A 27528-nucleotide genomic window follows, 5' to 3' on the forward strand; every position below is an offset into this window, starting at 1 on the left:
TCTGACATACTCAGTGTGAGCTCTGTAACATCGGGGCAGCAAAGACATTCTCCTGGATATCTTTAATTGCACCAAATCCCTGAAAAGGTTTTTTTTTTTTCCTTTGTTGAGACAGAGTCTTGCCCTGTTGCCCAGGCTGAAGTGCAGTGGTGTGATATCACAATCTTGTGAGCTTAAATTATCTTCCCACCTCAGCCTCCCAAGTAGCTGGGACCAAAGGCATGTGCCACCACGCCCAGCTAGTTTTTAAATTTTTGTAGAGGTGGGATCTTCCCATGTTGCCCAGGTTGGTCTCAAACTCTTGGGCTCCAGAGATCCTGCTACCTCAGCTTCCCAAAGTGCTGAGATTATAAGCTTGAGCTACCATGCCTGGCCCTTAAACAGGTTTTTTAGAAATTCTAAGGTTTTTTAGTTCTTACCATGAAGAAAGCAACTTTTCTTATGTATCTTACATTTTCAAAATACCAGAAGAGTTGAACTATGTTACTTCACCATTAGAAATAGCTATAACTTACAATACTCATCACACACTTCATTAGAAATGCTTAATTAGCTGGGTGCAGGGGCTCATGCCTGTAATCCCAGCACTTTGGGAGGCTGAGGCAGGTGGATCACCTGAGGTCAGGAGTTCGAGACTGGCCTGACCAACATGACAAAACCCCATCTGTACTAAAAATACAAAAATTAGCAGGGCATGGTGGTGCACCTGTAGTCCCAACTACCTGGGGACTATTCATACTGAGGAACGAGAATCACCTTAACCTGGGAGGCAGAGGTTGCAGTGAGCTGAGACTGCGCCACCATACTCTAGCCTGGGCAACCAAGTGAGACCCTACCTTAAAAAAATAAACATGCTGGGTGCGGTGGCTTACGCCTGTAATCCCAGCACTTTGGGAAGCCAAGGCAGGCAGATCACGAGGTCAAGAGATCAAAACCATCCTGGCCAACACAGTGAAACCCCGTCTCTACTAAAAATACAAAAAAAATTAGCTGGGGGTGGTGGCACACGCCTATAGTGCCAGCTACTCAGGAGGCTGAAGCAGGAGAATTGCTTCAACCTGGGAGGTGGAGGAGGTTGCAGTGAGCCAAGATCCCGCCACTGCACTCCAGCCTGGGGCCTGGCGACAAAGCAAGACTCTGTCTCAAAAAGATTAATTAATTAAAATAAAATAAAGCTTAATGAAACAATTTGAATTTCACAAGAACATGCTGTTTCCACGCAGTTGAGGTTTGTCAGCACTAAGTAAGCAGGCTGGTCTTACCCAGCACCAGATGCAGTTCCTTGTTATCCTTACTCTCGTGGACTCAGTCTCATCTTTAGGGGATCCTGAGTCACTTGTGCAGGGTTCGTAGCCTATTCCTGCCTAACACAAGAAAGGGTCAGTGGTACAATATCCACTTCTTGGCATACAACATTCACTAATCCAGCTAAGGAAGGCCATTAAGGTGACAGTGGTCCACGTCTCAGTTAAGCCAAGTGACCACAAAGCCCACAGAATCTGCACCTTTATGTGGGCACTTCAAGGCTCTTTTGTTGGGCCAGAGAACAAAAGATGTGATGATTAAAGCTACCTTGAGCCAGAGAAGAAAAAAGGCAGCTCTACCCTTCTAAGTCCAGTAAAACTGAAGGATCAAAGGCCTTTTACTCTCACCAACATGATCACTAAGTAAATGCAAATAACAGGACTAAAGAGGACCTAGAGAAGGTTCCTACCTATTCCTCTTCACCCACAGAACAGGTTTCAAACATTTTAAAACCACAAGTTGTTATTTACAAAGATTTGAGATTATTATGTGAGCATCTGAAATTATCTGAGAGCTCTTTGTCTTTCACATAATAGTGAGCAAATTGAAAACTAACTGATTAAGCCCTAAAGTACAAATGTGATATTTCATCTCTACAATGTCTCTTTAATTAAGCTCATTCATATAACTTCACTGTCAGGCTGGGCATGGTGGCTCATGCCTGCAATGGCAGCACTTTGGGAGGCCAACACAATCAGATCACCTAAGGTCAGGAGTTCGAAACCAGCTTGGCCAACCTGGTGAAACCTTGCCTCTACTAAAAATACAAAAGTTAGCTGGGCGTGGTGGCAGGCAGCTGTAATCCCAGCTACTTGAGAGTCTGAGACAGGAGAATCACTTGAACCCAGGAGGTAGAGGTTGCAGTGAGCCAAAATCATACCACTGCACTCCTGGGTGACATAGTGAGACACTGCGCCCAGCCTGACAGTGAAGTTATATGAATGAGCTTAACAAAAACCAAAAAACAGACAACAAGGACAACAACAAAAAACACTTCACTGTCAATATAAATAATCTTCTCAAAGTGACCTTTACTCCATTTTGGACTAAAACAGACAAGAACTCAACATGGTTATTGAAGGGTCTTTAAATAAATCAAATATTCTCACATTTTCTCTTTAAAAGCACTTTAACAAATCTTCAAATCTATAATATATACAACGGCTTAACTGGGTAAGATCTAACACCCCAAGATCTCATGAGGCCTCAGTTAGGGCTTCCCAGACAGTGAGCAGCACAGAGCCTGTAAAGGCTCACAGGTGAGCTAAGCTACGGTAGGAAGGTGGGGGAAGGCAGTTCCAACAGCCGGCTCCATGAACCTCCACCCCATTTCCTGTGCACTGCAAACTTTTCTGCTGTATTTCACCTGTGCCATGAGGTGAAAATAGTTCAGAGTCCCGGGTTATTATTCACGCTCTAAAAGAATGACTTAATTATGGCTGCCCAATAACAGCAGGAAATTCACGTTTTAAAATAACTTAGCATTTTATTTTATTTTATTTGAGACAGGGTCTTAGCTCTGTTGCTCAGGCTGCAGGGCAGTAACACAATCACTGCAGTGTCGACCTCCTGGGCTCAATCAATTCATCTGCCTCCGAGTAGCTGTGACTAGAGGCATGGGCCACCATGCCTGGCTAATTTTTTGTAGAGACAGGGTTTTTCCATGTTGCCCAGGCTGGTCTCAAACTCTTGGGCTAAACCAATTGGCCCACTTAAGCTTCCCAAAGTGCTGGGATGACAAGCATTGAGCCACTGTGCCCAGCTAAAACTTAGCATTTTAGAAAGCAATTTGGAAGGCAGAGCAAATTTACACACATAAAGGTAAATGAAAAGGGAGTATTAAAAACAGAAAGGAACAAGGTTTTGGATAGTAAAACGTGCATTTTTTTTCTTGGGTATACACATACTGAAGTGTTAACAATTTTTCTCCAGATGGTGAGATGGTGAGTATTTCACAGCAGGGGACATTAGCCCACCTGGGCTTCCCTTTGGAATCAGATGGGAGTGGGTATGAGAAGGAGATCACAGAGTACCTTCAGTGCTGCTGCTGCTTCTCTCTCAACTTTTCCCTCCTACCTCATTTATTGGTTCCATAGTCCTGAGAAGACCCTATAGTCCTACATAAGCATAAGAAAAGCCCCAGATACAAAACAAGAAAGAGAAGACTGAAGTACAAAAAGCACCGCCTTCTGGTGGCTACAGGGGATGCTTTCCCTCTCACTTAGATGATTCCTCCAGCCAAACAGCTGCCACAGACACAAAACCACTGGGAAACCTAACCTTAAAAGAGAGTGGCCAGTCATGGAGCAGCTTTCCAAAGTCAGCAGACTGGAGACTGGTGTTGGACTGGAAACTTAGTTGGATAATAGCCCTTCACTCATTCCATATAATATCTAGAATCCAATTAATCTGGAAAGCAAGAATCCTCTGAGCAAGAGGATACCCAACTCTTTACTAAAATGTAACCTAAACCCAGTACTAACAAAGCCTCCTCTAAGATACAACACAAAGGTGTGGCTACCATTTCAAACATCTGAGAAGGGGTGGTGACGGCAGAGAGGACCTTGGAAAGCCAGCCAGTCATGAGACAGACGTGGTTCCAGTAACTACTAGTTGCCCTACCGTGTCCTCTCTCCTTTTCTTCCTTATAACCAAACTGAACTTTGATATTTACAATACATGGCAACTCAGAGTAAAGATTACATTTCCCAGCCTCCTTAAAAGGCAGCAGGCCCTTCAGCCCTGCATTCCTCTTCCTCCATCCTGCTGACTGGAACACGGATGTGAAGGCTATAGCTCTAGTTGTCAGGAGGAAGAGAACCACACCCTAGAAATGACAAAGCAGGAAGCACAAAGGAACAGGGTCCACAAGCTGTCTTCCCAGGGCTACTTTTCAGTCCTGAACTACCTACACCTCTAGATTTCATTTACAGGAGAGAAATAAACCTCAGTCTTGTTTAAGCCATCATTACCTCAGGTTTTATGTCACATGCAGCTGAATCTAATCCTAAATAACAGCCATCAATGACTAAACCACAAAATAAATTAGTGTCTCAGGGAAATTTAAACTCCCGAGGAGCAGGCATTTTGTTTGCTGTGTCTCCAGCACCTAGAACGGTACCTGCTACCTGGTACAGTATAGGGTAGACACTTGCCCTATCTGGGGAAAAACAATATCCTTGGCTCAATTCTCTCTCTTTTCTGTCTTAACAAATCTCTACAAGGTTATCTATCACTCGTAAGAAAACAGCTTCAGAGAACTGAAGTTGCCAGTGCATTAGCCCACTCATCTGGGTACAAAGCTGTCTGTGCAGTGGATGAAAACAGGTCTTCAGACACAGAACTATTCAGAGAAGTTGTCTTTAGGGGCTCTATTTCAGGGAAAAAGAGGCATTATCTAGAAAGGTCAGTGGTTGAAGACAGACAAGCTGAGCTGCATAACAATCACAGCAGTACATATGCCAGTGACCAGGGAAATATAAACATGCCCAACAAACTGAAGAATACAATGTTAAACTTATTGTTTTAGCCAACGTGGCACAGAAGCAAGATGAAGTATGGGACAGGAAAACACACTGAGGGAAATCTGGTTTAAAAAGCACATCAAAATTTCGGAACCATTTTGCCAGTAAGTGTGAAGATCCCGTGGGCCATGCCCCAGAAGCCCTCATTAATTCACTACGGGGGGTGATGTCATCCCGTGGAAATAAGCCAGGTTGGGTCAAGCCTGCCCGGCCAGGAAGGCAGCTGCTGCTGCTGCTGCCATAGCTCCAGCCCCTGCCCCTCCCATTTCCCTGGCAAGTGGACAGAAGCTGATGTAACTGCACAGAAGCTAGGGAAAGGAAAAACAAGCTTCTGAACCACATTAAGGAAAAAAAAAAAACCCAAACAGAGTTCCTTTAATTTAAAAGTTCTTTATTCTCAAAAGGACTTGGATGTCCTTAGTCTTAAAATAATCTTTCATTTTAATTAAAAAAAAAGGACCTTCCTATTTCTAACTAAAATCATATTTGCTGGATTCCAAAATGAACTAAGGTAGGAGCTGAAAGCTTTGTCTTTTTTTAAGACTTCTTCTAAGCCTGCCAACATGAGGGTCCATAGGACCTTAATGTAATTCCAGGCCAGCAAACTCAAGCTGCAGAGACCACAGCAAACTCTCACATCCTCTGATGTCAACTCAGCAGACAGAGAGTAACAGAAAAGCACAGAGATCCACAGAACTTAACACATTTTGGGGAGTCAGGGAAGAACTCTTATTTGAAACAAAAACCAATGAACATAAATATCGATTTGTTTTCTTCAACTTGTGACACCTGAGTTAAAGACTGCTTTGAGGCCACGTGTAGTGGCTCACGCCTGTAATCCCAGCACCTGGGGAGGCCAACGTGGGTGGATCACAAGGTCAAGAGATCGAGAACATCCTGGCCAACATGTGAAACCCCGTCTCTAGTAAAAACACAAAAATTAGCTAGGGATGGTGGCGCAGGCCTGTAGTCCCACCTACTCGGGAGGCTGAGGCAACAGAATCACTTGAATCCAGGAGGTGGAAGTTGTAAGTGAGCTGAGATCACATCACTACACTCCAGCCTGGTGACAGAGCAAGACTCCATCTCAAAAAAAGACTGCTTTGAATACTTTTGACTACTGAGTTTACAAGAACCACTCTGAAATAAATGGTGCAAACAAAACAAAACCACAAATCAAGGAAAGTCTCTAGATTGTGAAAAGGAAGGTGGTTAGAAGCATCTAAAAAAACTGGTAAATTTCCCATTTCAGAAAATTCTATTTTACTCACACTTCCGTTCCAGCTCCCTCATTTTTTCTGGTGGAATTTTCATTTTATCAATGTGCTCACGTAAAACACTAGCCCATTTCTGCAGAGATTCCATCACAGTCCAAGGTCTAGACATGTCTGCAACAAAAATGACGAGGGTCTCTGGCAAGGATTCAGCAGAAACTGCAAATTTCAGCAGGCCTTTGTGGTACAAGTCTCCATCCAGAATCCACACATTGCAGCGTGTGTGATCTGAGAAAAGAAGTAAAGCTAGTTACCATCTGACAATGTCCATCAGCACAGCTGTAGAAATAGACACATCAGGTAGACCTTGAAGGTGACAGCTATGAATTCTAAATAGAATGCAAAATTTAGAAATCCAAACCAAAAAGTGCCCAAGTGTCAGTAGACAGCAATCCTTGGTCCTGGTGCCTTTAAAATTACAGTAATGCAGGGTCCAGGCATAGTGGCTCACTCCTGTAATCCCAACACTTTTTGAGGCTGAGGTGGGTGGATCATTTGAGGTGAATTTGAGACCAGCCTGGCCAACCTGGCGAAACTCCATCTCTGCTAAAAATAAAACAAAAATTAGCCGGGTGTTGTGGCGCTTGCCTATAATCAATCCTGGCTACTTGGGAGGCTGAGGTAGGAGAATCGCTTGAACCCAGGAAGTAGAGGTTGTGATAAACTGAGATTGTGCCAATGTACTCCAGCCTGGGAGACAGAATGAAAGTCCGTCTCAAAAAACAAAACAAAAAAAAAAAAAACAACCTACAGTAATATAGAAGTGTTCACACCTAAAAAGGTTTCCAAAATGTCTATGAATACTGAGAGTATCTTAGCTTTCAGTAAGAACCAAAAGATTCTATTGTTCACTGGTCAACTGTGCCACAATCTAAATAATCCATCATCCTAAGATAACAGAAATTAGTGAGGCAGTGAGCTCTGCCGAAGAGCCTATATTTAAACAAGCCCTTCTTGTGTTGGTCACACTAAACAATGCATTCACATCTCATGAAGGATACCCAAGAGACAGAACCTTTGTATTTAAATGTGAAGATAAAATCATTACTTACATAAATTGAGACACGAATTAGTTGCCTAATTATTATAGGGAATTAATAATTTGTTATGATATGGTTTTTTTTTTTAAATCCTTATCTTGTAATTTTTTTTTTGTCAGGTTACCTAAAGTCATAAAAAATCCTTATCTTAGACATCCTTATGGCAGTAGACATACATGAAATGATGTAACGTCTGAAATCTGCTTCAAAAGAATCTAGTGGGGAGTAAAGGGAGCAAAGAGTAAAAGTACAGTTGAAATAAAATTGACCAAGAGCTGGCAATTATTTATTTATTTTTGAGACAGGGTCTGAAACACCCAGGCTGGGGTGCAGTGGCACCATCTCAGTTCAACTGCAGCTTCAATCTCCCTGGCTAGTGATCTGCCCACTTCAGCCTCCGGAGAAGCTGGGACTACAGGTACAAGCCACCATGCCCAGCTAGTTTTCAAATTTTTTGTAGATAGAGTTTCCCGATGTTGCCCAAGCTGATCTCCAACTCCTAGGCTCAAGCAATCCTCCCGCCTTGGCCTCCTAAAGTGCTGGGATTAGAAGCCTGAACCAGTGCGCCCAGCCACAACCGGTAATTGTTAAAGCCACATGATGGGTACACTGTGTGGCTCATGATACCAGTCTCTACTTCGTATATATTTTTTGTTTTGTATTTAAAATGTTAAAATACATTCATACAAATGTGCAAGTGCTAAGCTTTAATGAGACATGGTTCCAAACTCATACCAGGATGATCTAACTGCAGACGACAATTCTCCAAATTTGTTTATTTATTTGAGACAGAGTCTTGCTTTGTTGCCCAGGCTGGAGTGCAGTGGCATGATCTCCGCTCACCGCAACCGCTGCCACCCCTCCCTGCCGCCCAGGTTCAGGGGATTCTCCTGCCTCAGCCTCCCATGTAGCTAGGACTACAGGCACATGCCACCATGTCTGGCTAATTTTTCTATTTTTAGTAGAGACAGGGTTTCACCACATTAGCCAGGGTAGTCTCAAACTCCTGACCTCAAGTGATCTGCTTGCCTCGGCCTCCCAAAGTGCTGGGATCATAGGTGTGAGCCACAACACCTGGCCAAATTTATAATATATTTTTAGAAATTTTCAGTTATCTTTGAGAACTATATTTTACTTATTTTTATTTTTTGAGATGGAGTCTCCCTCTGTAACCCAGACTGGAGTACAGTGGCGCGAGCCAGATTCATTGCAACTGCCAACTCCCAGGTTCAAGACATTCTCCTGCCTCAGCTTCTGAGTAGCTGGGATTAAAGGTGTGTGCTACTATGCCCAGCTAATTTTTGTATTTTTAGTAGAGATGGGGTTTCACCATGTTGGCCAGGCTAGTCTCGAACTCCTGACCTGACGTGACCCACCTGCCTCGGCCTCCCAAAGTGCTGGGATTACAGGTATGAGCCACTGCGCCCAGCAGAACTATTTTTTATAAAAGTACCTTGAGAACTACTATCAAAAATATTTTAGTTAACTATTAATGCTTTTTCGTTTTGGACAGAGTCTCGCTTTGTTGCCTAAACTGGAGTGCAGTGGTATGACCTCAGCTCACTGCAGCCTACACCTCCCAGGTTCAGGCAATCCTCATGCCTCAGCCTCTTGAGGGGCTGGGATGACAGGTGTGAGCCACCACACCTGGCCTATTTGCTTCTTTTTCAACCAATTCCAACACACACTTTAAAACCAGCCAGGCACGGTAGCTCACGCCTGTCATCCCAACACTTTGGGAGGCCGCGGTGGTGGATCCCTTGAGCTCAGGAGTTTGGGACCAGCCTGGGCAACATGGCAAAACCCCATCTCTACAAAAAATACAAAAATTAGCTAGACATGGTGGCCTGCACCTGTTGTCCCAGCTACTCAGGAGGCTGAGGATGGAGGATTGCTTGAGCTAAGGAGACAGAGGTTGCAATGAGCCAAGATCATGCCACTGCTCTTCAGCCTGGATGACAGAGCCAGACCCTGTTGCAAAAAAAGAAAAAAAGAAAACAAACAAAAAAACTCAATCTTCCTCTTTTAGAAAAACATACTTAAAAAAAAAAGAAACCTATCTTTTATTAACTGTCTTTTTTGTATAAGCAATTAACATGCTATAAAAATTTATATTCATGACTTAGTGTCAACAGTATAAAGTATCTAAATCTAGCTATACTTTCAAACTCTATTTTAGTTTATACTTTCAAACTCTATATTTAGCTTTAGTTTGGGTTCTGTGAATGTCTTCAAAAATATTGCTCTGTACCCAAAGTCTATGGATTTTAATGCCTACCCATCCTCAGGCATGGTTCCTTTTTTCAGCCTCTCTCCCCACTGCCCACTACACATAACTCACCCATATGCTTGGAGATTACACCGCGTGTAGCATTAAACAAATGCCCCCAAACTTGGAGGCAGAAGTCCTTTGACATGTCACATCCCACCACAAACCAGGTACAAGCCAGAGACTATTTTCTCTACCTGGGTAACTGCCTGCAAAGTGTATATTTATAACTCACCCACACCACACAGTAAAAAAGACTAGCACTGGAAAATGTATAATTAACAACAGATAAGGGCAATTCTTCCATCAAACAGAAACTTGCAAGTAGGCGGCCTAAAAAAAATCCAATAAATGCAAAGACCAAGAAGTTTTTAAGGTAACCTTAAAAAAATCTGTATAGAAGTTAAAATATACTTAAAAGCAAATAAATGTGGTCAATACGATGCTTTGGCACGAAATATGCTTATGCTATCTTGAAACAGAAGAGGCTATAGAGATTCACAGATTATCTACATCATGTTTTATACTTTCAAAAGAAACAAAAGGGTACTAGAGCTATCACCACATCTCAAGCACTGTTATACTTGACACACCCTGTCTCATCTTGTATAAGCACCATTACCCCATTCTACAAATGAGGAAACTCAAGTGCAGAGTAGTTAAGTCAGTTACCCAAAACCACACAACTACTGACTACAGGCATGGCATTCTGAACCAGTTATGTCTGGCTCCAAAGCCACAGTTCTTTCCACAATAACCAGGTTGTTCACACACACACACACACACAAAAAAAAATCTGGAAGCAAAAGACTCAAGGCACGTGAGATCCTCTGGCCAGGCTCAGCAGCCCTGTATGCATAGACTCCAGTGGGCCTAGATAGGTACCCAAATGCCTCTGTTGTCCTTATACGAAAGACTCTTACCCATGCCCTCTACTTTTTTTTTTTTTTTTTGAGACAATCTCACTCTGCTGCCCAGGCTGGAGTACAGTGGCACGATCTAGACTCACTGCAACCTCTGCCTCTGGGGTTCAAGCAATTCTTCTGCCTCAGCCTCCTGAGTAGATGGGATTACAGGCATACAACACCATGCCTGCCTAGCTTGCTAGCTAGCTAGCTTGCTTAGTTAGTTAGTTATTTCGATATGGCATTTTTCTCGTTTCCCAGGCTGGAGGGCAATGGTGTGATCTAGCCTCACTGCAACCTCCGCCTCCAGGGTTCAAGCAATTCTCCTGCCTCAGCCTCCAGAGTCACTGGGATTACAGGCATGTGCCACCACGCCCAGCTACTTCAGTATTTTTAGTAGAGACAGGGTTTCCCATGTTGGTTAGGCTGATCTTGAACTTCCAGCTATTTTATTGTATTTTTAGTAGAAATAGGGTTTCACCATGTTAGTCAGGCTGGTCTGAACTCCTAACCTCACGTGATCCGCCCACCTCGGACTAAGTGCTGGGATTACAGGCGTGAGTTGCCGCACCTGGTCACCAATGCTCTCTACTAAACAGCTCTTGGAGATGTTAGAATTATGGTGCTGGAAAGAACCTTGGTTCAACTTTATCATTTTAGCAGTAAAAAAATGGGGGACTAGAGAAGGTAGGATCAGCCCTTGTTATATAATTGACCTTACATCATAATCTTTACTGCTTAAATGAGTAAAGGCAAATATAAAGAAATTTTTTATTTGAGACAGAGTCTTGCTTTGTCACCCAGTGGAGTACAGTGGCACAATCTCAGCTAACTGCAACCTCTACCTCCTGCGTTCAAACTATTTTCACACCTCAGTCTCCCTAGTAGCTGGGACTACAGGCATGCACCACCACACCCAGCTAATATTTTATATTTTTAGTAGAGATAGGGTTTCACCAAGTTGACCAGGCTGGTCTTGAACTCCTGACTTCAAGTGATCCACCCACCTTGGCCTCTCAAAGTGCTGGGATTACAGATGTGAGCTACCACGCCTAGGCTAAAGAAAGTAATTTAATGAATACACTTCATCTTTAGGTTATACAGGTAACTTTTCAACAACAACAAAAACAGGATCTAGGTACCAATAATTATTTGTGAGTCACTAAAAAGATCTAACATAGGCTGGGTGCAGTGGTTCACTCCTGTAATCCCAGCACTTTGAGAGGTTGAGGCAAGCAGACTGCTTCAGCTCAGGAGTTTGAGACCAGCCAGGGCAAACATAGTGAAACCCCATCTGTACAAAAATTAGCCAGGTGTGGTGGGGTACACCTATAGCCCCAGCTACTTGGGAGGCTGAGGTGGAAGGATCACCTGAGGCCAAGAGGCAAAGGTTGCAATGACCTGAGACTGAGAAACTGCACTCCAGCCTGGGTGACAGAGTAAAACCCTGTCTCAAAAAAAAAAAAAAAAACAAACTAATGTAAAACCACAAGATTATAAAGGAGGCATTACTAAACAGTTGAAACCCAAAACCGTTATTCCAACTCAAAATTACACTTATAAGAAAAAAATTTTTTAATTATATGTAATCCTTATGAGAATGTTTCTCATGTCCTTTTAATCATCCTAAGCAGAAACTATTATTACTATTCACATTTTAAAAATGAGGAATTAAAGAACATTACCACCTCTGAGCATCTATTCCTCTACCAGAAGAAACAGAAAATAAGCATTTCTTTCATTCTTTTTTAAAAAACAGAGATGGTCTCACTCTGTCACCCAGGCTGGAGTGTACTGGTATGATCTTAACCCACTGTAGCCTCCAACTCCTGGCCTCAAGTGATCCTCCCACCTGAGCTTCCTGAGTAGCTGGGATTATGGCAGGAGTCACCAAGTCTGGCAGAAACTACCATTTCTAAACTGTCACAAGAGACTCAGGAAACTCTCCTATGAACATATGTTAAATTGTTACACTCTAAATCACACCAACTTCGGATTCTCTACTAGAACCAGGAAGAGTAACAGTGGTCCCCAGAACAGCCAAGCATTTCTCTCATATAAAACTCCAAAGCTTTAAAAAACCTTTCTTACTACCTTTATGGGTAAGTGAAAATTTACCTACAGTATATCTTCTTAAGTGCAGGCTAGCCAGAACAGTGGCTAACAGTCCCATTCCCCAATTTTGCTAACATACTCTATAAAGAAAAGTGGGTTAAGTCCTGCAAAAACTGTATACTTCATCTATTCTCTGCGATTAACTTTCTGAGAACCAAACAGAAAATAGAATGCCTGGTCATGTCGCAGGAACTGCACCCAAAGAGTCAGAGTCCTGCATACATCCCCTTATCATGGTATCCATGCTTCACTCACCATCTCGGTCCTCATCATGCACACTGAGGTAGAGATATTCTAGGCCTCTTCCTTTTTTGCCATGCTCAGCTCCTTGTAGTTTAGTCATGAGGGTTGTTTTACCAGAACCATCTTCACCTACAAAGGATGTTTGCAAGACAAAGGTGTACTGTTTATTCTGGGCAAGGATGGGGAGGCATGACACTCACATGACAAGGAACAACTAAGAATTTCATGCAAAGCCTGCTGTTGAGGTCTCACCTGCTTTCATAAACAAAGCAGACTTTGCTGGAAGAGTGGTTGGGAGGGTGGGGAGGAGAGGGTGGTAAAGGCAGCAAATTCCAAGATCTAAAATGATATTCTACTGCAGTTATCCTTACTTCACAAGGGAAGTAATGAGGCAGGTCCACAGGCCCTATCTACAATTTATAAGACATGCATTTGGAGAAGTGAAAGTAAAAGGTAGGGTTAGTTTCTCACAAGATAAACTTTCACAAGAAAAACAAGAAATCTTCAAAATATGATACAATTAACCTAAAAGTCCAGGTACTGTGAACTAAAAAAAGGTCTGATCCTGCTTCACAGTGGTGAAGAATGGAAGTTATTTACTTTTGATTTTAGTACATCTCCTTCACAAGCATTCTGGAGGCTGAGAAACTGACGAAAATAGTAACAGACCTAAGCAAAACTCTAGTACAATCTCAGTTAATTATTAAGCACTTCCTCATCTCCCTCCACCCAAACAACACCCCCCTCTCCCTGGATCCTTAAACATCAAGGAGAACCATCGACAACAAACATTACTAGGCACTTCTGGCATTTAATAATATGGAATTACAGAACACGAGAATTGAAAGGCAGTCCACAGATCAAAGACCTCCTCTCCATCTCCAATGCCTCTACCTTATTCAGGCCCTCCGCATCCAGACCATAGTGCGTACCTGTCAGACTGACTTCAGTACCTGCTCATTTTGAGCTACTCGTCCCTCTGCAGGAAGTGTTCTTTCTAAAACTCAAATCTGGTGGTTCTGATCCCCCACTTCTTGAAGATCTCTAAGGGTCCGATATTACCTACCACAGTCATTTCCTGAGGAAGGTCACACATTCTCTTCAGTAACAGTAGGAAAACTACCAAGGTAGTGATTCCCATGAGAATTGGGGGATGGAGGTGAGATAAAAGGCCTCTGAAAATCAGAGAACTTCGAGAAATAGCATTAACTCTTAAGCCTTCCCACAATCTGCCCCCAACTTACCTTAGCAGGCACCAACCACAGGCGCTTCTAGCAGTTTCCAAACCCCATACCCTCTCGTCACCTGTGTCCCTGCATATTGACACTTTTCTGCAAAATACTCAACCCCCAAATCACCCTCCTTCAACAGCTCCAAGCAGTGTGATGCTTCCACAATAATCCGCATGGTACCATGCAATCACCAATACATCCGTCTTCCTCGACTGAGATTCTTGTGCAGTGTTTAAGAGACGTCTATACTGTGCCAGTGTCCAGCCCACAGGTCCCAAGCAATAAATGGACTTGCTGTGTGAATGTACCCAAACTCCCTCATTTGAGGAGAGTGACGCCAGAGAAATCAGGGGACCTGACTCAGGTAATCTAGCAGTGAGAGCAGGAAAAGTCTCCAGTGCTGACTCTCTGTCCTTTGCAAACTCCCTAAAACCTCCGACTGTGCACTACTGATGAGGCTTAAAGAAGGGTTCTGTGGCCATTTCCCCACAGCTCCGAGCCCAGGTCACCTCGTTCTGCCACTTTCTACGCCTAACCTCATCTACTCACTCCCCTCTCCACGATCTCAATTTGGTAACCGTCGAGGCTATGGGGCATCGAAGGCCAAGTGACTCAAACAATGTGCCGACAACCCCAGAGCACCACTGGGCTTTCCGAAAAGGGTAGCATCCCACCCTCAGGCGAGGGAGATTGGTCACTCTCCAGCTGCCTTGCTAGGTCTGACGGTGCCTTTCCCGCCAGGTTGCGGGCAGGCGGCTGGAAAGGGGAAGGCCGGGACCTGTGGGAGGGGCGCCCGCCTAGCCCACCCTAGAGCCCCGGGGCAACGCCTCGCCGCCGGCGCTCACCGAAGACCAAGATGTTCTTGCCGGACGGCAGCTTAGACCTGGCGCGGGTGGACACTTCGCTCAGGATGGAGGACCTGCGGCGACAATGGCAAGAATGGTCAGCCCCAAGCTGGGATGGCCCGGCCCGCGACGGCCCCTCGAATGTGTCCGACGATCCTGCCCAAAGGCCGCGCCCTCCCCTGCCCGGCCCAACCGCCCTCGGCCTCACCATAGGCTCTGGCCTTCCTCCTCCTCACTAGTCAGGTCGCTGACGGCTGCCACCGCGGGCCCGTTGGGGCCCAGCAGCAGCTTCTTTTCCACCCCCACCGGCGCCATCTTGCCAACTGCAGCCACAAAGAGGGCCCTCCCCCGGGCACGCCGAGGACCCGCGAGGACCCCGGCCGGGCCGTTCTCCGCTCGCCGTCCCCCGCCCCGCGCCTCCCGCCGACCTGGCTGCGGGGACTGCGCTGCCCAACGTGTCCTCTAGGCCTGCGACGGCCTCGAACTACCACGGGTTGCGAGGCCGCCGAGATGGCGGACGGCAGTCAGGCAGCCGCCGGGGCAGCCATGCGCTAGGAGGCGGCGGTGACAAGGGCTGGCACCGTCCGCACCGAGGGCGCGCTGGCGGCCTCTGCCGGCCCAGAAGCGCAAAGCAGCGCCTCGCCACGCTCGCTGATTCTCCCCTGAGCCGCCTGGGGCCGGGATAACTGACCCCAAAGCCTAGGCTTTGGAATGAAACTGATGCACACACAAAGGCGCTATTTATCTAGAACTCACTGTGTGCCAGAGTCACACATGATCTCACTGATCTTATCTTTCACAGATGAGGAGCCTAAAGCTCAGAAAGTTTAAGAAACCCACCCGAGGACCCAAGGCTAGAAGATAGCATTCGGTGTTTCTACTCTTATTCATTATATCATGTATGAACTTGGCCTAACTCTAGTCAAGCCTTGCGTTGAAAGACTAGCCTTAAGCAAGACCCCAAAATCCTCATAAATATCCTGCTTTTACCCCATCTCCGCTGAAGACTAAAGACTGTGAGATAGTGCTCTTGACCACAGTGCATAATACACTTGGCTGTGCTTTACTAATATGCTTTTTAAAATGATGTTTTCAGGGAGCCAGCATTTCACACCAGAAGAGCCTTTAATTTCCTCTCGTTGGTGGAGCGGGGGGCAGGTGCAGAGCAGGGAGGAAAACAGGGAAAGGGATAGAAAAGGGAGAGGAGAGTAACCGAAGGAAAACAATACATTCCATTATCAAGCTTTATTTTAGGTGTGGCCTCTACTTGAGGGCTCTTACCATTCTCTATGGAAACAGGCTAACAAGACATTTCTAAATATCACAAGAAAGTGGAATATGGCAGAAAAGCACCAACTAAGTGGGTTTCAGATGAGTAGGATTGTGATCCTGATGCCAAAAATCTGGCAGCATGAATTACAGGATACAAGAAATGGGCATATCATCTGCCAAACTGGATGTAAAGTTTAAACAAGACGAGAGTGAAAACCCATTGAGTTCCTCCCTTGGATATCTGGGAAAATAAGGCAAAGTGCCAGAAGTCCTAAAAGGGCAAGCAGTGCTGAATTTTCACAGGACAGAAAATGGAGTTGAAAATTACAGGCCAATAAGCTTAATCAGCACTAAATGAAATTTCGTGATTTAGAGGTTAAAAAGAGAGTACCAGATTTACACAGTATCTTTCTTTTTTGCAGGAGTACCATGTAGGTGGATGCTGCAGATATAGCAAATGCAGGTTTCAATAGGGCTTTGGACAACTCACATCTTAGATGAGAAAGTGAAATGGAGGCTGGATGATGGCATTGAGGCTTATTAAAGACTAGCCCAGCTAGGCATGATGGCGCACGCCTATAATCCCAGCACTCTGGGAGGCCAAGGCGGATGGATTACAATGTCAAGAGATTGAGACCATCCTGGCCAACATAGTGAAGCCCTGTTTTTACTAAAAATACAAATATTAGCTGGGCGTGCTGGTGCACACCTGTAGTCCCAGCTACTCAAGAGGCTGAGGCAGGAGAATTGCTTGAACCCAGGAGGTGGAGGTTGTAGTGAGCTGAGATCACATCACTGCACTCCAGCCTGGTGACAGAGCAAGACTCTGTCTTAAAAATAAATAAAATAAAAAAACAAAGACTAGCCCAGAGATGAAAAGGAGGGACCAGCAAAAAAGGCTGCTAGGGGCCTGCCCAAACCTACTGCCCTGGCTAGCCAAGTCAGGGTGCCATCAGAAACTAAATCTAACAAGATGAAATTTAGCAGGAACTACTAAAGTCCTGTGGAAGGGTTTTAAAAAAATGCATAGGAAGACCAGGTGCGGTGGCTCATGCCTGTAATGCCAGCACTTTGGGAGGCCAAGGCTGGTAGATCTCTTGAGGTCAGGAGTTCCAGACCAGCCTGGCCAATAGAGTGAAACCCCATCTCTACTAAAAGTACAAAAAAAATAATTAGCCAAGAATGGTGGCATGCACCTGTAATCCCAGCTACTTGGGAGGCTGAAACACAAGAATCACTTGACCCCAGGAGACAGAGGCTGCAGTGAGCCGAGATCGCACCACTGTACTCCAGCCTGGACGACAGAGCAAGACTGTGTCTAAAAAAGAGAAAAAAAATGCATAGGAACGGGATAGGAAATTGTTTGAAAGTAATAAAAATTACAGTCCAAAAGTCATTACTATATTAACTATAATCTGAGAATTGGTCATGTAGAATGCCAAGAAGCCTTTTAGGGTAGAACCCATAAAACCTCACTGATGCTAACAAAGAAGCTAGCCCCCCATGCCAGTCAGGCTGATTTCTTAGGGTGACATTTCTGGACACATTTTGCAAAGACAGAGGTGTCCAGTGGTCAGTGACTAAACTCATAAGGGGACGTGACATACTTGGGCTCATCAATATGAAGGATAAAGATATCTAGAGAGAAGGGAAAGTGTAGCCACTTCTAAAAAGCTAAACCAAATACACACCAAAAAGAAGTGAACCTGACTATACAATGTGGGAGTATTCAAATCAACATCGCAATTAGCCTTTAGAAGAATATTGTTTACTACAGTAAACAATACGGAAACTTTTTAAAGAGACAGGGTCTCGCTCCCTTGTCCAGGCTAGAGTACAGGGAAACACTCATAACTAACTACAACCTTGAACTCTCAAGTAACTAGAACCACAGAGGCATGCCGCCACATCCAGCTAATTTTTAAATTTTTTGTAAAGATGGGGGTCTGTTGCCCAGGCTGGTCTTAAACTCCTTGCCTCAGTAATCCTCCCATGTTGGCCTCCCAAAGTGCTGGGATTACAAATGTGAGCCACCACTACAGCCAAGGAAATATTTTAATTAACAAAATGGCAAATATTAATTTAGTATGTGGGAACCTTAAATAGCTTGGGAAACTATACTTTCTGAATTCTGGGGAGGGACATTTGCACAGTGTAAAAATGCCAAAATCCAAATGTCTCACATAGTATTTATTGCAACATAATGCCAAATAACATTTAAAGGTTCATCATTCTTTTCTCTATGTCCTTTAAGCTTAAGGAAAAATAAAAGCATATTCCTAAACAAATATTTGATCTTATGAAGGAATTTTATTAATCTGTATACTGAAAATATATTTGCTTTATAAATCATTGTAATAATTTGGTGAGTTTCAGCATCACAAAACTGTTTAATGAAAACTGTATCCTCATTTCCACATTCCTTCTCATGAGAGTTTAGAAAAATACTTTAAATGTAAGGTTGTATCTTTCAAGGCACTGTATTTTAAGAATCCAAACTAAAAACTGACAGTCTTCTTCCAATCAAGAAGCTGCACACTCGGGGCGTTTGGTCAGCTTGTGGTATTTGTGAGCAAGGTCCACAGCCTTCCGTCCTTGCTGAAAGGGGAAAGACCACAAAATTAAATTCCAGTGATTTCCCATTTTCTTAACTCCATTGAAAAGGTAATTTACTTCTTCTTCAGTAAAGTTTTTTCGAGTTCTTCTTGTTTCTGTAATTAGAATTGTAGAATATGTTAGTATTTGCTGAACAAAGGTCCTGAGATGCAAATAAGTGCTTATTTGGATATGTTTAACTTATACTTAAGGATATAAATATAGAGAGAAATGCCAGGGCTACTCATCATGTGGAAACCCACTTCAATTTTAAAAACCTGAGTGCCTAATATTAAGCTAGTTGCTATCACTGCGACTTCTTCAGTAAGTATAACTTAATCTACAGTAGTAATACAATATCTTTCAGTCAAGAAACAAAAGTTTATAAACATTTGATTGTTAATTCAATGTTCCTGTGAGGCCAGTTAACAAACAGCTTACCGGCCAGGAGTGGTGGCTCACATCTATAATCCCAGCACTTTGGGAGGCTGAGGCAGGTGGATTACTTGCAGTCAGAAGTTCAAGACCAGCCTTGCCAATGTGGCAAAATGCTCTCTCTACTAAAAGTATAAAAAGTAGCCAGGCGTGGTGGCACATGACTGTAGTCCCAGCTTCTTGGGAGGCTGAAGCATAAGAATTGCTTGAACTGGGGAAGCAGAGGTTGCAATGAGCTGAGATCGCGCCACTGCACTCCAGCGTGGGCGACAGAGCAAGACTCTGTCTAAAAAAATATAGAGCAAGACTCCATCTCAGAAAATAAATAAAAATAAAAATAAAAAATAAACAGCTTACCTATCTTACAGTCTTCCCAAAGGGCTCCATAACTTGATAGAATAGAAAAGAATATCAACACTTGTTATTTTAAATATTAGGTTTGATAATGATTTTAAGAATAGAGGTCTTTTGAAATTTGCTTTTAAAAATGTGGTCAGCTAGATCAAAACTCAAAATATAGGCTGCAAAATGGGGAAGGAAGTTTTTAATTATCTGGTTTTTAAGGGATACTTTCTATAACCAGAAAGAATATACAGTTGGTATCTGTAAACAAACATTTTCTGGTGATGATTACTAGGAAATAGTATTCTTTAAGCTTTTTTATTTATTATTATCTCATGTTATCATTGTAGGTAGATGCTGGTGAGGAGAAGTTTTTTGTATTTCCACTTGAGGCTGTTATTTACTTTAGTAGTACTGGGTGCAGTTGTCCTGGGTCAACTTGGAAATCTTAGAAAATCTTGCCCTTGCAGGCCAAGACAGCCATTTGTTTAGCTTTCCTAAGAGCTACTGTTCAGACCTTTTAAAACAGAGGAGAAAATCTTCCCAGCAGAAGGTTGAGAAATCAGTGTAAATAATGTCTGATTACTTGATAGTATTATTTAGAATGTAAGCTCCATGAGGACAGCAATTTTTATCTATTTTATTTACCATTGTATCCCCAGTGCTCAAAATAGTATCTGACACACAGTAGGTGGTCAGTAAATACTTGTTGAGAGAAAAAAATTACTGGCAAAACTATCTCAAAACATATCAGTGAAATTACTCCTTCCTTTTAGGTCTACTGGAAAACTGTGGCTATCCAAGAAATAGATTTTAACTTCCCTTGCTAAATAATTTGAACTCATAATAATCAGAACTAGATTGGTTACTATAACTTTCAGGATATTGATCCCTGTAGTTGATCATGTAAAGCCCCTTTTCCATTGTGGCTGCCCTCTCCCTGACTTTTATACTTAACATCTGTGTCCAAATCCTCTAAGATTCCTACAGCAGAGTACTGAGCAGCCTGGAAGAAGGAAACAGGTCTCTACACCCCAAACTCCTTGCTCTGTGGCTTCTTTAGTGCTCCTCTTAATATTGACTAGGTATCAGGGATGAGCAGGGAAAAATGGGCTTATTCTAGGGACTCTTATTTTTCAGGCCCTGTCAAAACACCAATCCATCCTGAAATAGAGCCTTGGGGAAATCTGTAAATGCTTAGTACAGTGGTCCCTTCTCAAAATAATGGGCTCAAATTTGAGCCCAAAATTGAGTATAAAATATAATTAAATGAATTGTAGTAAGTGTCCTAAAAGAAAGTCAAGAGGGGAAAAAATGGCAACATACCAAATATTCCTGGCCTGCTTGTGAAAGAAATGTAAGAATCACTACTTTCCCAAGATTCCTTTCTAAATTCTAAAAAGTTAGGCCAGATTATCTGGTTTTAGCTAAAGCAAGTGTAACCTACAAAAAAAAAAAGTATGTTTTTTTCTGAGCTCAATGTCACTTAACGGTATATGAGACCCCTGTATATAATCATTGTATAACCATAATTATGCCCATTTCATGAAGCTCTGCAAACTATTTTACTATACAAATGGATTACAGAATATTTTTTGTTGTTACCTACTTGCTTTAAGACATTAAAAAAAATCTATTACTAATTTGATGCCAAGTCCTTGTCAAGAACAAGATCTCCAAGTGCATGATGTTTCTATGAAAAATATCCATTTTCTAACAATTACTACAGAAAGTATTATTTCATAAAGTGGGCTCATCTGTAGTGGGACTATACTTAATTATAATTTGCATGCAGAACTTTTAATCTAAAAAAAAGGCCCAAATATAAAAAAAAATTTGAAATTTCTTGAAAGTTTTGGCAGTGAAAATAGCCAAATAAATATATGTGGCAAAATGCTTCCTCAATGTATGAAGTCCAAATGACTCTGTAATAAATAACAGAGTGGCTCTATAGATGTTACTAATTCCTAGATTACTTTGATAAGTAATATATCCAACCAATTTTAGTCAGCGGGTATTAACTCCATATAAATAAAAGAAAATTATAATGTTATTTAATCTTCTGATAAATTGGAAATGGTGATCAATGTGAAATGTTAACCATATAGTTAAATAAAAATTCCCATAAATCAACTAATTGTTTAAGAAGCCTTTTGATTTTTTAAGCAGAGTTTTAAGGTTTATACTATTTGTCTCTTCAATTTTTATTGTTTCAAGGGCTGTAGTTATGAACAAAAACCTCCTGGAAAGTCTCTCTGAAGCACTTGTACATAATAATTGTGTTCTTGAAATAGAAATATGAAGATAGAACAAGGGCTTCTGGAGAATGGCTTTTTGAATTAAATTTCTGTTACTTACCAGCTATTAATAATTATGCCTTACAATAGGAGAAAATTAATATCTAACTTACAATATTGCTATAGGAATTAAAGAAAATAATGTCTATACAACATCTAACACCTAGCAGGTGCTTAATAAATGTTAGTTTACTCCTGCTCCTTCCCCTGCTGGCAGGCAATGGGTGACCAAGCAACGTAAAGAGGAAATTCTCTTTTATTAGAAGGTAGGACCCTCATCAGAGGCAAGGTTTACCATTTAAGATCCATTAATGATGGGTAAGAACAACCACTCAGCTGATCTTTTTTCCTCAGAAATATATGAAATTTAAGTTCATTTAAAAAGTATATATATTCAGCCAGGCACAGTGGCTCATGCCTGTAATCCCAGCACTTTGGGAGGCCGAGGTGGGTAGATCACTTGAGGCTGGGAATTTAAGACCACCCTGGGCAACATGGTGAAACCCTGTCTCTACTAAAAATACAAAAATTAGCTGAGCATGGTGGTGCGTATCTGTAATCCCTACTACTCAGGAGGCTGAGGCAGAAGAATCACTTGAACCTGGGAGGTGGAGGCTGCAGTGAGCCGATTGCTCTGCTGCACTTCAGCCTGGGTGACAGAGCCAGACTCTGTCTCAGGGAAAAAAAAGTTAAATTAAATATATTCACTTATTCCTCCAGGGGTAGTAGATTCATTACTGAGTCGTCGTCTTCTACATGGGGTCAGGAGAATTTCTGAAAAATATGGAAAACATTTAGCACACTTAGCGTATCAATCTGAGTAATAGCATATCAATTCCATTAATATATTTCCTTTATTTCCCCATCTAGTTGGAATCCTTAGGTAAATTAGGAAAAATTTTTAAACTGACAGAGTCTAAGACTACTCCCTGGGTACATCTTGAATTACTGGTTGCTTAGAGACAGATTTTCTTTTTAACATTATCCTCTAGGTTTTAATGTATTTAATGTTGTAGATAATAGTTCAGAAGGTATAGCCATAATTATAGTTTTAAAGCTGCTGAATTAATTACTTTTGTTACAGATAAGTGATTTCCTTAGTTCACTTTTATATCTGTCTTCAGCTTCCACAATGACTCTGTGACGATCACATTGGTATGGGCAAGAGTGCAAGAGCTTGCTAAAGTTTCGGCTATTCAGGGATTTTTCTACTGCTATGCAACCTAAAAGAAAACAAATTAAAGTTATGTATAGATGTCACAAAATATCTAGTAACAAATCTATGAAAGCAAATATCTATGTGATGGTAACTGAAGTAAAATCAGGAACTATGCATACCTCAAGAAGCTCAAAATCATGTAAGAGAGAACAAGACTCAATCTTAAAAAAAAAGAAAAGAGGGCCGGGCGCAGTGGCTCAAGCCTGTAATCCCAGTACTTTGGGAGGCCGAGGCAGGTGGATCACAAGGTCAACATGGTGAAACCCCGTCTCTACTAAAAATACAAAAAATTAGCTGGCCATGGTGGCGCGTGCCTGTAATCCAAGCTACTCAGGAGGCTGAGGCAGGAGAATTGCCTGAACCCAGGAGGTGGAGGTTGCGGTGAGCCAAGATCGCACCATTGCACTCCAGCCTGGGTAAGAAGAGCAAAACTCCATGTCAAAAAAAAAAAGAAAAAGAGCATCTAGGGCTAGGTGTGATGGCTCATGCCTGTAATCCCAGCACTGTGTTGCCCAGGATGGTCTTGAACTCTTGAGCCCAAGTGATCCTCCCACTTGGGAGGATCCCACAGTGAGACCCTGTCCCTACCAAAAAAAAAAAGAAAAAAATAGCCAGTGTGGTGGCACACATTTGTAGTCCTAGCTACTTAAGAAGCTGAGGCAGGAGGATCCTTTGAGACCAGGAGTTCAAGGCTGCAGTGAGCCATCATCACATTGCTGCACAGAATAAGACACTGTCTCGCTCTCTTTTTTTTTTTTTCTGAGATGGAATTTCACTCTTGTTGCCCAGGCTAGAATGCAATGGCACAATCTTGGCTCACCGCAACCTCTGCTTCCAAGGTTCAAGCGATTACTCCTGCCTCAGCCTCCCAAATAGCTGAGATTACAGGCATGTGCCACCATGCCCAGCTATTTTTTAGTAGAGACAGGGTTTCTCCATGTTGGTCAGGTTGGTCTTGAACTCCCAACCTCAGTTGATCCACTAGCCTCAGCCTCCCAAAGTGCTGGGATTACAGGAGTGAGCCACCGCACCTGGCCAAGACCTCTGTCTCTTAAAAAAAAGAAAAGAAAAAAAAAAGAACATCTAGTTTGTCTGGTTTTGAACAAGAGTCACTGTTAAGAGAAGATAACCAAAAGAAGTGATCGTTAGCCTCAGTCAACTTTTTTGTTTTTGACATTATGTAAACTTTCAAACACTGAACCCCCGTGTATCCATCACCCAGCTTCAATAATTATTAACTCATTGCCAATAATGTTTTATTTATACCTCTACCTACTCAGCTCTGTCCTTATATATTCATTCGATTATGATACCTGGAATTTACATTAAAGTATCATTTCATCTGTAAATATTTCACATCTATCCTTAACAGATAGGGACTTGTTTTTGTTTTTCCTGTGACAGGGTCTCATTCTGTCACCCAGGCTGGAGTGCAGTAGTACAATCACAATTCACTTCAATCCTGACACTTTGGGCTCAAGTGATCCTCCAGCCTCAGCCTCCTAAGTAGCTGCAACTATAGATGTGCTTCATCACACCTGGCTAATTTTTTATTTTTTGTAGACACAGGATCTCCTTACATTCCCAGGGCTGGTCTCAAACTCCTGGGCTTAATCCTCTCACCTCAGCCACCCAAAGTGCTGGGATTACAGGTGTGAGTCACTGTACCAAGCAAGGACTTCTGTTCTGAGATAGTGTCTCACTCTGTCACCTGGTGTTGGAGTGCAGTGGCATGATCTCAGCTCACTACGACCTTAACCTCCTGGGCTCAAGCAATCCTCCCACCTCAGCCACCCAAGTAGCTGGGACTACAGGCATGTACCACCACACTCAGCTAATTTTTGTATTTTTTTTAGAGATGGAGTTTCACTATGTAACAGCCTAGGCTGTTCTCAAACTCCTGGGCTCAAGTGATACATTTGCCTCAGCCTCCCTAAGTGCTGGGCTACAAGCATGAGCCACTACGCCTGGCCAGGATCTTTTTTGTAAATACATAAAACTATCATAACACCTAAAAAATAATGCTTAATATAATCTAACATCCAGTCTTCCATTTGCCCCATCAATTCAAAAATTTCTTTTGAAATTTGGTTATTGGAATCATGTCCCAAATAAGGTACACCATTCCTTTATTTTTTTCAAGAGACAAAGTCTCACTATGTTGCTCAGGCTGGACTTGAACTCCTGGGCTCAAGCAATCCTCCCACCTCAGCCTCCCATGTAGCTGGAACTACAGACACATGCACCACTGTGTCTGACTTATATAAGGTTAACATATGTCAAGGTGCTTTTAATCTATCAGTTGTCTGATACATTAGTTGCTTTTATCAGTTGTCATTTACTTACTGAAGTATCTCTTCCTTGTCATTTACTTATTGAAGATACTAGGTCATTTGTACTATAGTTTCTCAAAGACTAAGTTTTGCTGATTGCATCCTAGCTGTGTCCTTTAAAATGTTCTTGTGTGTCCTATAAACTAGTAATTAAATTTAAATGGTCGGATTCAGGTTCAAGTGTTTTTACTAGAATTCCATGCAGGTAGTATTTTGTGTTTCTTACTGTATCACATTAAGAGGTACAAATTCTGTCTCTTTTTTTAAAAAAATGTAATTGGGCAGCCTCTTGAGCCAGAGTAGGCTCAGAGAAACTCCCTCGTTTTAAAAAAATATTAAGATAGATCAGCAGCAAACCACCATGGCACATGTTTACTTATGTAACAAACTTGCACATCATGCATATGTACCTCTGAACTTAAAATAAAAGTTGGAAAAATATTTTTTAAAAAAGATAGATTGGTAGGTTTAAGTTATGTCAGCCATGTCTATCCATTAAAAAATTCTCCATCAGCTTGTCACCTAACTGTATCAGTGGCCCGTTCCTGAAGGACTAGAAGTTGGCCACACAGATAGCTGGCTGAGATGAAGACATTTCAGTACAATGAAGATGTGCAAAAGCACAGAAGTGTGAAAAAGCATAGTGTTCAGAGAATCATGAACACTCTAATAAGGCTAGAGTACAGAGAAGTGTGGGAGAAAAGGTGAGGCTGAGGAGGGTTGCAGGGAACCAGACCAAGGAGAATCTTGAAAGCCATGCTAAGGAATTTTAACTCTCTTCAAGGCAACAAGGAGGAACATAGAGATACTTATTAAGCAGTAAGTTGACATGATTTCATTTGTCTTACAGAAAGGGCAGCTGAAGGCAAGAGGATCAGTTGAGAGGTTACTTTAGTATTCCAGAAAATAAATGGAGAGATTTTGAAACAAGGCATTTGCAGGGAGAATGGAGAGATTTCTGAGGTAAAATTAGAAGGATTTGATGAATAATGAGCTATTGGGGTAAGGAAAATGTTTAAAATAACTCTCAAGAAATCTGGTACTTGATGAAATGGCAGAGTTTGAAATAACCATAGGCTAGGCACGGTGGCTCACACCTGTAGTCCCAGCACTTTGGGAGGCTGAGGCAGGAGGATCATGAGGTCAAGAGATCAAGACCATCCTGGCCAACATGGCAAAACCCAGTCTCTACTAAATACAAAAATTAGCTTGGTGTGGTGGCACGCACAGGTAGTCCCAGCTACTTGGGAGGCTGAAGCAGGAGAATCACTTGAACCCAGGAAGCAGAAGTTGCAGCAAGCCAAGATCACGCCACTGCACTCCAGCCTGGCGACAGAGCAAGACTTCATCTCAAAAAAAAAAAAAGTGGAGAAAAAAGACATATGGGATTCCGATTATGGCTAGACATCAGCTTTAGAGAAACAGAGATCACCTTTTCATCCAAGAGGGAAGAACAATGATGTTCTGAGCTGTATGTAGAGAACTTCAATTTTGTCTATAGAACAGAGTACAACAGCAAGATGAACAAAGAAGAACTACCAGGGTGTAAAAGAGGAGGAAAAGGGATAGAATAAGTATTGTGGACATTTATAAGAGCCCTGCAGAAAAAATAAATAATGGACATGAAACACTAGAAATATTTACATATTTATTATAAATATAAAAATAGGTATTTTAATACTTAATGCCTATGTTTACAGAATAATCCAGAATGCATACCTAGTAATAATGGTTCTCTAAAAACAACAAATATTTATTTTACTCAGTAAGGTTTAATTAATAGATGGTATCAGGACAAAAAGATAAAGTAATAAAAGGTATTGTGTTGATTCATATATATGAATATTGGAATACTGGAAGCTCAGCCTGATGCTGATAAAAGGTGGTTTTGTTTTGTTTTATTTGAGATGGAATCTCACTTTGTAGCCCAAGCTGGAGTGCAGTGGTATGATATTGGCTCACTACAACCTTTGCCTCTGGGGCTCAAGCGATTCTCCTGCCTCAGTCTCCCAAATAGCTGAGAATAGAGGCATGCACCACCATACCCTTTTAATTATTTTGTATTTTTAGTAGAGACCGTGATTCACTATGTTGCCCTGGGTTGTCTCAAACTCCTGAGCTCAGGTGATCCACCTGCTTCGGCCTCCCAAAGTGCTGAGATTACAGGCATGAGCCACCGAGCCTGGCCTGTTTTTTTTTTTGTTTCGATTTTTTGAGACCGAATCTCGCTCTGTCACCCAGGCTGGAGTGCAATGTTGTGATCTTGGCTTACTGCAACCTCTG

General features: G+C 42.3%; 2 protein-coding genes across 12 annotated transcripts in view; both read right to left on the minus strand.

Annotated features, from left to right (window-relative positions):
* Nucleotides 1-15079, minus strand: part of DYNC1LI2 (dynein cytoplasmic 1 light intermediate chain 2) — a 29720-nt gene extending 14641 nt beyond the window's left edge. Inside the window, exons 1-4 of the mRNA XM_002761049.7 lie at nt 14961-15079; nt 14753-14826; nt 12688-12804; nt 6101-6331 (exon numbers count right to left, since the gene is read on the minus strand). Coding sequence (XP_002761095.1) covers nt 6101-6331; nt 12688-12804; nt 14753-14826; nt 14961-15067 — 529 coding nt within the window. The 5' untranslated portion in view covers nt 15068-15079. The remainder of the gene's footprint in view (nt 1-6100; nt 6332-12687; nt 12805-14752; nt 14827-14960) is intronic.
* A 3115-nt stretch (nt 15080-18194) lies between these two features.
* The window catches only part of TERB1 (telomere repeat binding bouquet formation protein 1), a 52627-nt gene continuing 43293 nt past the window's right edge, over nt 18195-27528 (minus strand). For 2 of the 11 annotated variants that reach the window (XM_035282705.3, XM_078357370.1), the window contains 3 exons: nt 22767-22916; nt 22402-22467; nt 18198-18735 (listed from right to left, as the gene is read on the minus strand). In XM_035282705.3, the coding sequence (XP_035138596.1) occupies nt 18548-18735; nt 22402-22467; nt 22767-22916 (404 nt within the window). In that variant the 3' untranslated portion in view covers nt 18198-18547. Of the gene's footprint in view, nt 18736-19411; nt 19444-22401; nt 22468-22766; nt 22917-27528 lie in introns of all 11 variants that reach the window. The other 9 variants (XM_017966977.5, XM_054248678.2, XM_078357372.1 and 6 more) reach the window with 7 other exon arrangements.

The sequence above is a fragment of the Callithrix jacchus genome, chromosome 20, assembly GCF_049354715.1.
Source record: "Callithrix jacchus isolate 240 chromosome 20, calJac240_pri, whole genome shotgun sequence".
NCBI classification, from domain to species: domain Eukaryota; kingdom Metazoa; phylum Chordata; class Mammalia; order Primates; family Cebidae; genus Callithrix; species Callithrix jacchus.